The 12,625-nt window shown below is 37.0% G+C and overlaps 1 protein-coding gene across 12 annotated transcripts in view; it reads left to right on the top strand.

Annotated features, from left to right (window-relative positions):
- PUM2 (pumilio RNA binding family member 2) overlaps nucleotides 1-12,625 on the top strand; it is a 101,961-nt gene that overhangs the window by 75,185 nt on the left and 14,151 nt on the right. For all 12 annotated transcript variants that reach the window (XM_058682612.1, XM_058682619.1, XM_058682618.1 and 9 more), the window contains 2 exons: nucleotides 8,929-9,196; nucleotides 10,286-10,415. In XM_058682612.1, the coding sequence (XP_058538595.1) occupies nucleotides 8,929-9,196; nucleotides 10,286-10,415 (398 nt within the window). The remainder of the gene's footprint in view (nucleotides 1-8,928; nucleotides 9,197-10,285; nucleotides 10,416-12,625) is intronic.

The following is a 12,625-nucleotide window of genomic DNA, read 5'->3' as shown; positions in this document are numbered from 1 at the left end:
CCTGGCTACCAGAGGTTACAATGTAATGATTGTAATTCTGTTGCCTTATTGCATTTTAATTCTGTTTTATAGAAATATAATGATTCTCTCCATTAGAATTACCATCTTTCCTTCAGGGTTTTTTTGTACCAAATTTACCACTTCTGGGCTATTTTGGATTAGAAGCAAGAAAGGCCAGACCTTTCGCCACAACTATAAGAATGTTGAAATCTCAATAGATGTTTGGGTAATTGAATTTGAGGAGTTTTGTTTCTTTGTGTTTTATTGGTGAATGTATTCTGGGACACTTGCTACTTGTTTAAAAAATTATTTTACGTTCTACTTGGATTTCTACATTAAAGCATTATTTAGCTGTTCCAGTCAGTGTGTTCTCTGTTCAGTGTGTTAATAGGATCATACTGTTTAGAATACTGCACTTTGAAAGGGCTTATGACAGTTGTAGAGTTTTTATTTTTGTGTGTGTACATTTGGTTTGGTTTTTGGACATTAGGTTAGGTTTATTTTTGTCTGGGTTAAATCTTTCACAGTCCGTTTGCAGTTCAGCCCTCTTCCCACCACAGTAACAGCCCCATCAAGAGACAAAATCAGTGTGCCTATAATGTTTGTCTAGGATCAAAGTTATTCTTCCTGATACTCAAGTTTATTAAGCAAACCTTAACATTGCATAAACTCACTGAGTGATCCTGATTTTAAGAGAAAAACCCCAGGTCCTACAGTTTCCATTTACCCCATTCAGGGCAGCTGGTCATGAAGTCGCAACAGGAATATTTTACAAGAAATGCAGATGTAATCCATTGGTTTCTTAACTGTCACCACAAGTATTAACGAGAGAGGAAATGAGGTCATATCTGTGAGGGTGGTTTGAGATGTGCGGGGAAGATACTTAGCACCCACATGTCCATATGAGGCAGTGAGTGAAATTCACCCCACTACTTATGATTTTGGGGGCATAGTTTTTCAAGAGTCCTCATGTTCAGTTACAGAAGTAGTTTTCACTAAAGATTAAAGTTCAGGCAATTTTTAGAACCAAACAGAAACTAGCCTTTTTGTTAGAATAATGGGAATCAACAAGATGAGTTAGTAATAGAAATGATGTAATACTAGTCTGAAGACTATAGTTCATATGTTAAGAGCTCAGTCTGGTTATTTATTTTTTGAAGGCTTATTTATTTTTGAGAGAGTACAAGTGGGGGTGGGGAGCACAGAGAGAGGGGGGGCAGGATTTGGAGCAGGCTCTGCACTGACTGCAGCAAGCCTGATACAGGGCTTGAACTCCAGAACCATGAGATCATGACCTGAGCCAAAGTCAAGATGCTCAACGACTGAGCCACCCAGGTGCCCCTCAGTCTGTTTAAATGCTCTTTGATGAATGAGGGAAGATTATTAAATATCTTCTGTTGTGATGGTCTCCCTCTTTATATTTTTAGGAAGGTTAAGCTTAAGTAGAGGCTAAAAGGTCAGGTTACTTAATTGCATTTAGAGAAAAAATTGCAAGCAATAGAAATGGAAACAACAGATTTTTATTTTGGTTTATACTTTACATCTAATGTTTGCTTTATGTGTGGTCATAAGATGTACAACTTTAACACCTGACATTTTCATGCTGTTTGCTTTTTATATTAGCCTATTAAAATGGTGTGGAAGACTACACTTTTTTTTAAATGTTTATTTTTGAGAGAAGGAGAGCTTGAATGAGGGAGGGGAAGAGAGAGAGAGACACGGAATCCGAAGCAGGCTCCAGGCTCTGAGCTGTCAGCACAGAACCCAACACTGGGCTCGAACTCACCAACCATGAGACCATGATCTGAGCCAAAGTTGGACGCTTAACTGACTGAGCCACCCAGGCACCCTGGGAGAATACACTCTTAATTAGAATCTCATTAGTTTTTAAACTCATTGAAGCCTCAATCTTTTTCCAGTAAAATTTTGTGTCTTTATATTGCAAATATATAGCTAATAATCACTAGAAAAATTTTATGTGATTTATTCCCCGTGTCACTTACGTCAAGTGTATCCCAGATTTCAGAATGTCATATGACAGGGGCACCTGGGTGGCTCAGTTGGTTAAGCATCTGACTTCAGCTCAGTTCATGATCTCTCTGTTGTGAGTTCAAGCCCTGCTTCAGGCTCTGTGCTGACAGCTCAGAGCCTAGAGCCTCCTTCAGATTCTGTCTCTCTGCCCTTCTCTTGCATGGGCGCACGTGCTCTCTCTCTCTCTCTCTCTCTCTCTCTCTCTCTCTCTCTCTCTCTTTCTCTCTTTCTCTCTCTCTCTCTTTCTCTCTCTCTCTCTCTCTCTCTCTCTCTCACTTTCTCACTCTCTCAATATAAAATAAAACATTGTTTAAAAGTTTAAAAAAAAGAATGTAATGTCATACTGTTCTTCATGAGGTATAGTGGGGTATAATTAAAAGCTTTAAGTGGATTATCCAGGTATAATTGTTTTCAAAAAAACTCAGTCTAATTATTATTTATTCATCTTGAATAAGGTAGCTTTGCTAAGCCTGTTGTGTCACATGTGAAATGGATATAATAGCCTTGTCCCTTGTCCTGTTGTTAACAGTATAGCATATGTATTAGTTTTCTAGGGCTCCTGTAACAAACTACAACTAGGTGGTTTAAAACACAAATTTATTGTCTCATACTTTGAGGCTAGAAATAAAATCAAGGTGTTTTTAGGGCCATGTCATTTTGAAGACCGAAGAGGCAGTCCTTCCTTCCTAGCTTCTGGTGGTTGCTGGCCGTCCTTGGCATTCCTTGCCTATAGATGCATCACTCCCATGGCCACCTACATAATTACATGGCATTCTCTCTGTGTGTCTGCGTCCTAATTTTCCTTGTCTTACAAGGACACCACTCATTGGGTAGGAGCCCAACCTAATCCAGTATGACCTAATTTGAACTTGGTTACATTTGCAAAGACCCTGTTTCCAAATAAAATCAAATTCACAGGTACCAGGAGTTAAGAATTGAAAACTTTTTTGGGAGACTCAGTTCAACCCAGTATAGGCTGCCTTCTGGTTACCCCAAATTCCTCTTTGGCCCACGTGCAGAATACATTAATTCCAAGCCAGCATCCCCAAGAATTGTAACCCATCCTGTCGTCAGTTGAATGTCTAAAATCTCATCTAAATGACTCAAGTCTAAATCTCATCTTCTCTGTCAGGTGAGACGCCTAATGTGGTCCATCCTGGGACAAAATTCTTCTGCATCTATAGACCTATGAAACTTAGGAAATAAATCATCTGCTTCTAGAATATAGTAGTAGCACTGGCATAGGATAGACATACCCACTGCAAAAGGGAGAAATTGGAAGGAATGAAGGACTTACAGTGCCAAGCAGGTCTGAAAGCCAGCAGGGCAAATTCCATTTGTTTCAAGGCCTGAGAATAATCACCTGTGGCATGATGCTCTGTCCTTTGCATCTACTGCTGCCCAACCCCTGTAGCCTTTGCATCTGTGGCTCTGCTTTCAGAGTAGTTCTTAATTCATCCCATCTCTAACGCTTTCAGGCCAGGCTGCCAGTGTTTCTGTAGATACGAAATTCTTGAAAACATTGTTGTTCTCCCACTGATGTCAAGGGGCTGTCCATCTACACCCATTGACTCTGCATTCTCAGCATTCTGTCTAGATAAGCTAAGACTTTTCCAGATCATCAAGTGCTGGTTTTCTTTTGCTTAGCAGTTCCATTTTCAGGGGTGCCTGGGTTGCTCAGTTGGTTGAGCGTCCAGCTCTTGATTACAGCTCAAGTCAGCATCTCCGGGTTCGTGGCATCAAGCCCCGTGTCAGGCTCTGTGCTGACAGCATGGACCCTGCTTGGGATTCTCTCTCTTTGTCCCTCCCCTTGTGCACACATGCTGTCTCTCAAAACAAATAAATAAACTTAAAAAAATAAAAATAAACAGTTCCTTCTTCAAATTATCTTAATCTTATTTCACCATAAGCAGCCCAGACACCAGACCACACCTTTAGCACGTTGTTTGGAAATCTCAGCTAAATCTCCACACCAGTTTTGCTTTTCACCCAGTTTTGCTTTTTTAACACATTTCAGTTGGGTTTCCCCATTTCCAATAACATGTTTCTCATTTTATTCTGAGACCTCACTTGGAACATCTTTATAGCATTCATATTTCTACAAACATTGTTCATGACAACATACGTATTCTCTAAGACGGTAGCCGCTTTTGATACGTGCCTTATATCTGTCTGAGCCCTCATCAGAATTGCCTTTAATATCCACGTTTCTACCAACCCTCTCTTCAAGGCAATCAATTTAGGCTTTTTGTGAACACCTCCAAATTCTTTCAAACTGTACCCATTACCCAACTGCAAAGTCATTTCTTCATTTTTAGTCTTTTTTTTTTTTTTTTTTTTTAAATTTTTTTTTTTCAACGTTTTTTATTTATTTTTTTTGGGACAGAGAGAGAGCATGAACGGGGGAGGGGCAGAGAGAGAGGGAGACACAGAATCGGAAACAGGCTCCAGGCTCCGAGCCATCAGCCCAGAGCCTGACGCGGGGCTCGAACTCACGGACCGCGAGATCGTGACCTGGCTGAAGTCGGACGCTTAACCGACTGCGCCACCCAGGCGCCCCTAGTCATTTTTTATAGTAGCACATCACTATGAGTACCAAAATCTGTGTTAGTTTCCCAGGGTTGCTATGGCAGATTACCCCAGCTGAGTCATTAAAATGACAAATTTGGGGGGAGGCACAATTCAACACAGTATATAGCATTTTGTGCAGAGTTCACTTCTCAGTGTCTAATAAAGAATGCCCAATAAATGTTTCCTGCCTTTTTTAAAGGACCCTCAGTGTCTAACATACAGTATAATTTATGAATATTAAGTAATTAAATGGACTTTCTCAGGTAGGTGAAAAAAAACTGATTATTTTGAAACCATAAACCCTATTTAAAATGAGGTGCCAGAACTCAGGACAAAAAGGTCTGACCAATATTATCCTTTGAGGAATTAGACTGTCATTTTAGACTTTTTTCCTACCACTCTGTATCATTGATTCTTTGCCTGCTGCAACTAACTGGCCATCTTCGGTTATCATCTTACCATTTCCTGAGTTTTCTAGAGCCTTGTCTTCTGAAACCAGCACTGTCTAGTAGCCTATATGTAGTTGTACCCTTTTCAGGACCCCAAATCTAGGATTACCATTTCTATTTGATATTGGTAGTTAACAACCTGCTGTAAAATGAATCCTTGAATAATCTTGAATTCTAATTCATTAGCCTCTAAACTCTTCTTCAGAATAACCTTCAGAATATTTTTTTTTAGTAAAAATTATCCACTGAGGGTAATTCAGTAGGTTTTGAGTAAGTCTCCGGGAATCTGTATTTTCAAAAGAATACACAGGTCTGATAGGTTAAGCAGCTGCCATTCCAAATTTTCTGGACTTAGAAAAGAATGAAAAGATTAATCAGGTTTATTTATTTTGTGATTGTTACAGTTGTTACCGTTGTTTTTCTTGCCCTGTGTTTTTCCCAGTAATTTTATAATCTTTTTTGTTTTTGATTAATAATAGGAAGGATTCTAACACAATAGACTTCTCGAGGAAATTAATGAAAACTTATAAAATCATATTATTTCTACTAGGATTATTGTAAGATGCTTGCCTTCACTCGGTTGTCATGAGTGAACTTGAAAAATCCTTACACAAATAGTATGTAAAGGGCAGCACACTATTGTGTGAAGAGCTCTGTCCAAGAGTCCTGGCTGACTAGCTGCATACTGCATTTGGACCAGTCGTCTGTGACATTATAGCACAGATCTCCCTGTCCAAAATACATTCCTAGCCAAGTAGTGATTAAGAAGTGTAAATGCTAAGGGTGGATGTCAATGATGAATTGAAGACGGTTATCCCTTTAACACATTTGGTGCAGAAACACCTCTGTTTATGGACTACCATTAGCAATGGTATGACCTAGGTAGCCTATATGTGTGTTGTTTTTCATTAATTTTGGAATAATTTGAGACTTAATGGGGAAGTTGTAACACTGATACAGGAAAAAAAATTACAGCACACCCTTTATCCACATTTTCAAAATGTTATTTTACCATGTTTGCTTTATCGTTCATTTCCTCTCTTCCTCTCCCCCTCTCTGCATATTCATTCCCCTTCACATCCAGTTTCTTTTTCCTTGATACTTTTGAAAGGAAGTTGCAGACATACTGTCTGTCCGTTACCCATTAAATATATCCATGTATGTTTTCTGAAAATAAGGAAATACTCTTTTATATAACTACAATGATCAAAGTCAGGAAACAATGATATCATACCACAATAAAAAATAAATTAGCCAACTTACTCAAACTTTGCCAGAGAGAGACTGGAGAGAGTAAAGGATTAGGAAAGAGATTGATATGGGGACTCACATGACGCTCATTTGTCATGAATCTTTAATTTTCTTTAATCTTGCACTGTTTTTGTCTTTTATGACTTAAACATTTGTGAAGAGCATAAACCAGTTTTGTAAAATGTCCCTCAATTCCAAAATAGGTTTGGATGGCATGCTTTCAATATTTAGATAACCAGGTTTAAAATGTTCAGTGTATATTACAATTGGGTTTTAAATGCTTATTTAATTTGTGAAGAAAGAAAGGTACCCTGCCCTGAGTGAATTTTTTTGTTTTGTAAATGAAAATACTAAGTAGACTTCCAGAACTGAAATTTTGAGGTTTCTTTAAAACTAAAGGCAGTTACACATCATGAGACATTTTAAGTCGGCAATGAGTGCATCAGGAGTTTGGTGTTAGGGAGCTGATAGAATATAATCAAAGAATATCTAGACATGGAGAGATTCCTGTTAGGTATTAGAAGGTATGAAATAAAATTGGCACAGTCATTTCTGGGGGTAAGTATATATTTTGAATTTGGTGTTGAAAATCTTTAGTGCATTAAGGGTAAAGAGGTGTAGGATTGGGCCTTATGTTTGAGGTAAGGTAAGCAGTGGTGCAGAGACAATAATGAATAAGAGGAGGAGAAGTGAACAATTAAATTAGGGTTCTTCTAGGAAATTTGTGTGAGTAATAGATTCAGAATAAGGACTCAATATAATATTAGGCTGAAGAATTGAGAGGATGTACTCTAGCAGGATGCTTTAGTGTAAAGTGACCTCCAAGTGGCCTTTGAATGAGACTTTATAATTGTTTGTAAAAACAGACTGGAATGATATGCAGAGTATCCCTACCCTACATAAAGGTTAAAGAATTGTTAAAGATTTGAATGGGCTAGTGAACAGTTGATAGAATTGTATAATTAGAAATAATAGCAGGGGCTAGAGGGTTAAGAGTATCAAGGAAATCAAGACAGTATTAAAACACTGAATTCTTTCACATTTTGGATTCTTTGTACAGGAACACTGGTATGCGAATTTGATGTTAGTGGTTTTAGTGTATAAAATGTTCTGTTAAATTACACACTTTTAAGAAAGATAGTCTAGAATTGAACCTTAGGCAGTTAATGTTATATAAAATATTCATGAATATTAATGTGTACCCACTATCTGTCAGACATTCTTTTAGGTACCAGGGATCTAGCTTGTAGGTGAACATAATGTTGTGGCACTTACACTGGAAAGGGGACTGGAGAGTCCTATGAATTATATGTATAATACTCTGGGTGGTGGGAATCACAACAAAAGCTCGGGCATTGGGGACTGAAAGTAAAAGAGGAACGTTTTAAAGCAGTTCACTCTCCAGGATTACAGTTGTCTTACTTTTTTCCTTGTGCCTGTAACTCTTTTTGCCATTCAGTGCCTCTGTATAACTTCACAACTTTGCACTGACAGTGTGTCCTTGGCATCATCTCTGCCCTGTGGTCTGGATTGTATATATAGCACTCCTCTACTTAGAGATGATATATAATAGCTTAAAGCTGATGGTAGATTCTGTTTATCTGAGCAACTATATTTGCACGTTACGGTTTTCTATACATTTTTCTTTTTTAAAAGGACACTGTCAAGTACTTTTAAATGACTTTTGTAATAACAATTTCCTGCTTGTATTTTTTGTTTGTTTCTATTGACTGCCCTTTAATTTTCTTGTTTGGAATGGGATATAATAAGTTAAAGAGGCTTTTTATGTGTCTCAAATGATCAACATTAAAGCTCTAGGAAAAATACATTTCGTTTATTTCTAGTTCTTGTCAGTAAAATAATAGTATTTTATGGAGAGTATTCCTTTAAAATTTTTAAAATACTTTAAGATGTAATGGATTTATTTTCTTTAAGAAATGGTTTTTTGTGGCTTCTGGCTGGCTCAGTCAGTAGAGCATGCAACTCTTGATCTCAGGGTCATGAGTTTGAGCCCCATGTTGTGTGTAGAGTTTACTTTTTTAAAAATCCGTTTTTCTTTACATAGAGGTATATGTATTACCTAATGCATTTTTAAAAATACAGTCCAAAAAAGTACAGATTTAGCCCTCAGTGTTCCATGAACACTGCAAGTAAATTTCAGCCCAACTGTATTTCAGTGGCTTCAAATCTGAGTTTGCTTAGCTATTTGTAACCTTGTTAATAAACTGGAAATTTTGTTGGTAGTTTTAGTATTCTGGTATTGATATTAGTATGTATGACATTACTTGCTATAATTATGTTTTAAACTAAGCTTCCAAGAACAAATACAGCTTTTATATATGATATTAGGTGTTATGATTATGATTGAAACTAAACTGCCAAGAACAAATACAGGTTTATTTTTCTCATCTTTTCTAGTCTTTTTTATCCCCCAGATCCTGTAGTCACACACAATAAGTAAATGTGTGAGATTTTCCCTCCAGTTTCAATTTCCTGTTAAAACATATAGGAATTAGTGGTCAGTGGAGTGGTTATTTCTTTATTGATTGCATTTTAGTGTAAGTAACTCTTATTTGAGGAATGGCCTTGTCAAAAATATTTGCTGACCACAGCTGCTTTGTTGTAGGAGGCCTGACAAATGGTAGTGGTCGATATATCTCTGCAGCGCCTGGAGCAGAAGCAAAATACCGGAGTGCTTCAAGCACTTCCAGTCTGTTCAGCTCCAGCAGCCAGCTCTTTCCTCCTTCCCGGCTTCGGTATAATAGGTCTGATATTATGCCTTCCGGCCGAAGTAGATTATTGGAAGATTTCAGAAACAACCGCTTCCCAAACCTTCAACTTAGAGACTTGATTGGGCACATAGTTGAGTTTTCTCAAGACCAGCACGGTTCTAGGTAAGTGATTGTGGTTTAGGATACTGAGCACTGTATTTTTGCTTTGAAAATTACTGCCTTGTAGGAGTCTAAAATTTTCTTGACTGGGATCATTTAAGGAAATTTTTACAAAATAAAGGCCCAATAATGGATTTCTTCTTCGCTATTAGGACATATGATAAAAATAAAGGTTTTTAAATTATTTATGGTTTCCCAGTTTTCTATAATGAGAATACTTTTATAATGAAAATATAGGAGTGCCCTTTTTTTGGGTTATTTTTATTACATTGATTCTGAATACACTCAACTTTAATTTTCCTTTGAAAAGAATGCTCTGAATTATATTTGTGGAGGTAAATGTCCCTGATGTAGACCTTGTCTAAAAAAAATTTTTTAAAAGAAGGTTAAATGCTTTTGTGTTTGTATTTCTATAGATTTGTATTTGATGTGATATGTCTTAAGTTGAAACATTTCACTTTTCTTTTAGAAGAATTTGGTGACTTTGAACATTAAACATAATGTTCTCTTATAGTACTTATAGTACTCTTATAGTACTTAAGATACATGTAAATTAGTGTTCTTCTCAAGATAGAACACAAAAAGGAAAATAGAATTGTAACACATTTATTAAATTTAATTATTTTTTCCTTTTATAGTTTTATTTTATCTCCCTAAAGTTGAAAATTCCTTAAGAGTAGCACATGAACCTTGTGTCATTCACAATGGCTAGGAATTCATTTGTGTTTGATAAATTTACTTCTAAGGGTTTCTTTCATTAGGCTCTAAACTTAAATATTTAATACTATTATGAAAAATGTATGAATAACCAGTAAAATCTAGTTTTCTTCATTGATTATAATGCAGATTACAATATATCCAAATGTCTGCCTAATAGTTACTTTAAATTAAGGCATTATAAAGAAATGCTTCATAGCTTTTGCCTTTTTTGCTTTAAATTTGCTGTTCACAGTATTAAATGTGTTAGTACTATTCCTGGAAGTAATTTTATGTGTATATATGTGGGGGTGTGTGATACTCAAGTCAGATACAGATTTTGCAGGAGCCTATTTTCAATGTGCTGTGATGACATATAAAATGTTTCCTATATAGATTCATACAACAAAAACTAGAGAGAGCTACTCCAGCTGAGCGACAGATGGTATTTAATGAAATTCTACAAGCAGCCTATCAATTAATGACAGATGTTTTTGGAAACTATGTTATACAGAAATTTTTTGAGGTAAGCATATATACATATTTGTACATCCAACTATATTGCTGAATGCGTAGAAAAGTTCAGAAAGTTGGGTAAGAGTCATTTTCATATAAAAATATATGCACTTGGGAAAAAATATTTTGCAAAGTATGTATCTGATAAAGATTTCATATCCAGACTATATAAAGAACTAAAACTCAACAAGAGAAAGACAACCCTATTAAAAAATGGACAGGAGAGGGGTACCTGGGTTGCCCAGTTGGTTGAGCATCTGACTTGGGCTCAGGTCATGATCTCGTGGTTTGTGAGTGTGAGCCCCACATTGGGCTCCATGCTGTTAACTTCGTTCCCGCTTTGGATCCTCTGTCCCCCTTCCTCTGCCCGTACAGAGAGAGCTTGTACTCTCTCAAAGATAAACATTAAAATAATGTAACAGACAGGAGGAGCACCTGGCTGGCTCAGTTGGTGGAGCATGTGACTCTTGATCTCAAGGTTGTGGGTTTGAGCCCCATGTATAGAGATTACTTTAAAAAAAAACAAAAAAGAAAAGAAAAAAAAGAAAAATGGACAGATGACCTGAATAGACCTTTCTCCTCAGAAAATATACATGTAGCCAAGAAGCACATGAAAAGAAGCTCAACATCCTTAGTCATTAGGGAAATGCAGATCAAAACCACAGTGAGATTCTACGCTACATCTACTAGGATGGCTTTAGAGGGCCGGGGGGGAATAACAAATGTTGGTGGAGATTTGGAGAAATTGGAACCTCATACGTTGTCAGTAGTAATGTAAAATGGTGCAGCTGTTGTGAAAAAGTTTGGCAGTTCCTTCAAACTTTTCTTTTTTTGAGAGAGAGCACGTGTGAGCAGGGAAAGGGACAGAGGAAGAGAGAGAATCCCATGCAGGCTCCATGCCCAGTGGAGGTGGCATGAGGCTCAGTCTCATGACCTTGAGATCATGACTTGAGCCCAAATGAAGAGCTGGACACTTAACCACCTGAGCCACCCAGGCACCTCGGCAGTTCCTTACAAAAAAAACCTAAACATAAAAATTATCTTACAACCCAGCAATTCCACTCCTGTATACCCAAAAGAAATGAAAACAAGGACTCAAACACCGTTTGTTTCCGCATTATTCACAGTAGCCAAAAGGTGGAAACAACCTATATGTCCAACAGATGAATGGATAAATGTGGTATATGCATACAATAAGAATGTTATTCAGCCACGAGGAATAAAGTTCTGTTACATACTACATCATGGATGAAGCTAAGTAAAATAAGCCAGATGTAAAAGGACAAACATCATAGTGTTTTTCTTATATGAGATAGCTAGAACAGCCAAATTGATAGGGGCATAAAGTAGATTAGGGTTTACTAGGTGCTGAGGGGGGGGGGTGGGGGGGGTTACTGCTTAATGTATGCAGTGTTTCTGTTTGAGACAACGGGAATGATTTGGAAACAGTTTGTAGTGATAATTGCACAACATTGTGAATTAATGCCATTGAATTATGCACTTAAAATGGTTAAAATGACATTTTATGCTATATATTTTATCACAAAAATATTTTTTAAATATGAGCCTACTTTATTTTTTTTTTTTATTTATTTTTATTTATTTTTATTTATTTTTGGGACAGAGAGAGACAGAGCATGAACGGGGGAGGGGCAGAGAGAGAGGGAGACACAGAATCGGAAACAGGCTCCAGGCTCCGAGCCATCAGCCCAGAGCCTGACGCGGGGCTCGAACTCACGGACCGCGAGATCGTGACCTGGCTGAAGTCGGACGCTTAACCGACTGCGCCACCCAGGCGCCCCAAATATGGGCCTACTTTAAACGAGAAGTTTAGTAGTAATTTGATTAATATTTGAAAATATAAAGCATTGAGAGTAAATCTTAGATGAAGAAATTAGTGATAATAGTATAGTCTTTATTTACATTTGTTAGATGTGTCATGTATTTTGTATTTTAGCTAATTTTCAGTTTACAACTAAGTATCTCTGTTTTAGTTTTACTTAAGTTTCCTCCACAGTTACATCAGAATATAGTTTGTCTGAATGTAATTTGGTCTGAATGCATGGTCAGAAGTTCATTACGTTAAAGATGAGGGGATTTTATTTGTTTAAAATGAAATGTAATGCTGTGTACTTTAAAAGAATTACAGGTGATTAATATATTAGTAAAAAGGAAATTTTAGATAATGAGACTTAACCCCCCCATAAAAGTAATGCAGTT

The sequence above is a fragment of the Neofelis nebulosa genome, chromosome 9 (assembly GCF_028018385.1).
Source record: "Neofelis nebulosa isolate mNeoNeb1 chromosome 9, mNeoNeb1.pri, whole genome shotgun sequence".
In the NCBI taxonomy this organism is placed as follows: domain Eukaryota; kingdom Metazoa; phylum Chordata; class Mammalia; order Carnivora; family Felidae; genus Neofelis; species Neofelis nebulosa.
The sequence above is the reverse complement of the archived record's forward strand: the minus strand, read 5'-3'. Positions and strand labels throughout refer to the sequence as shown.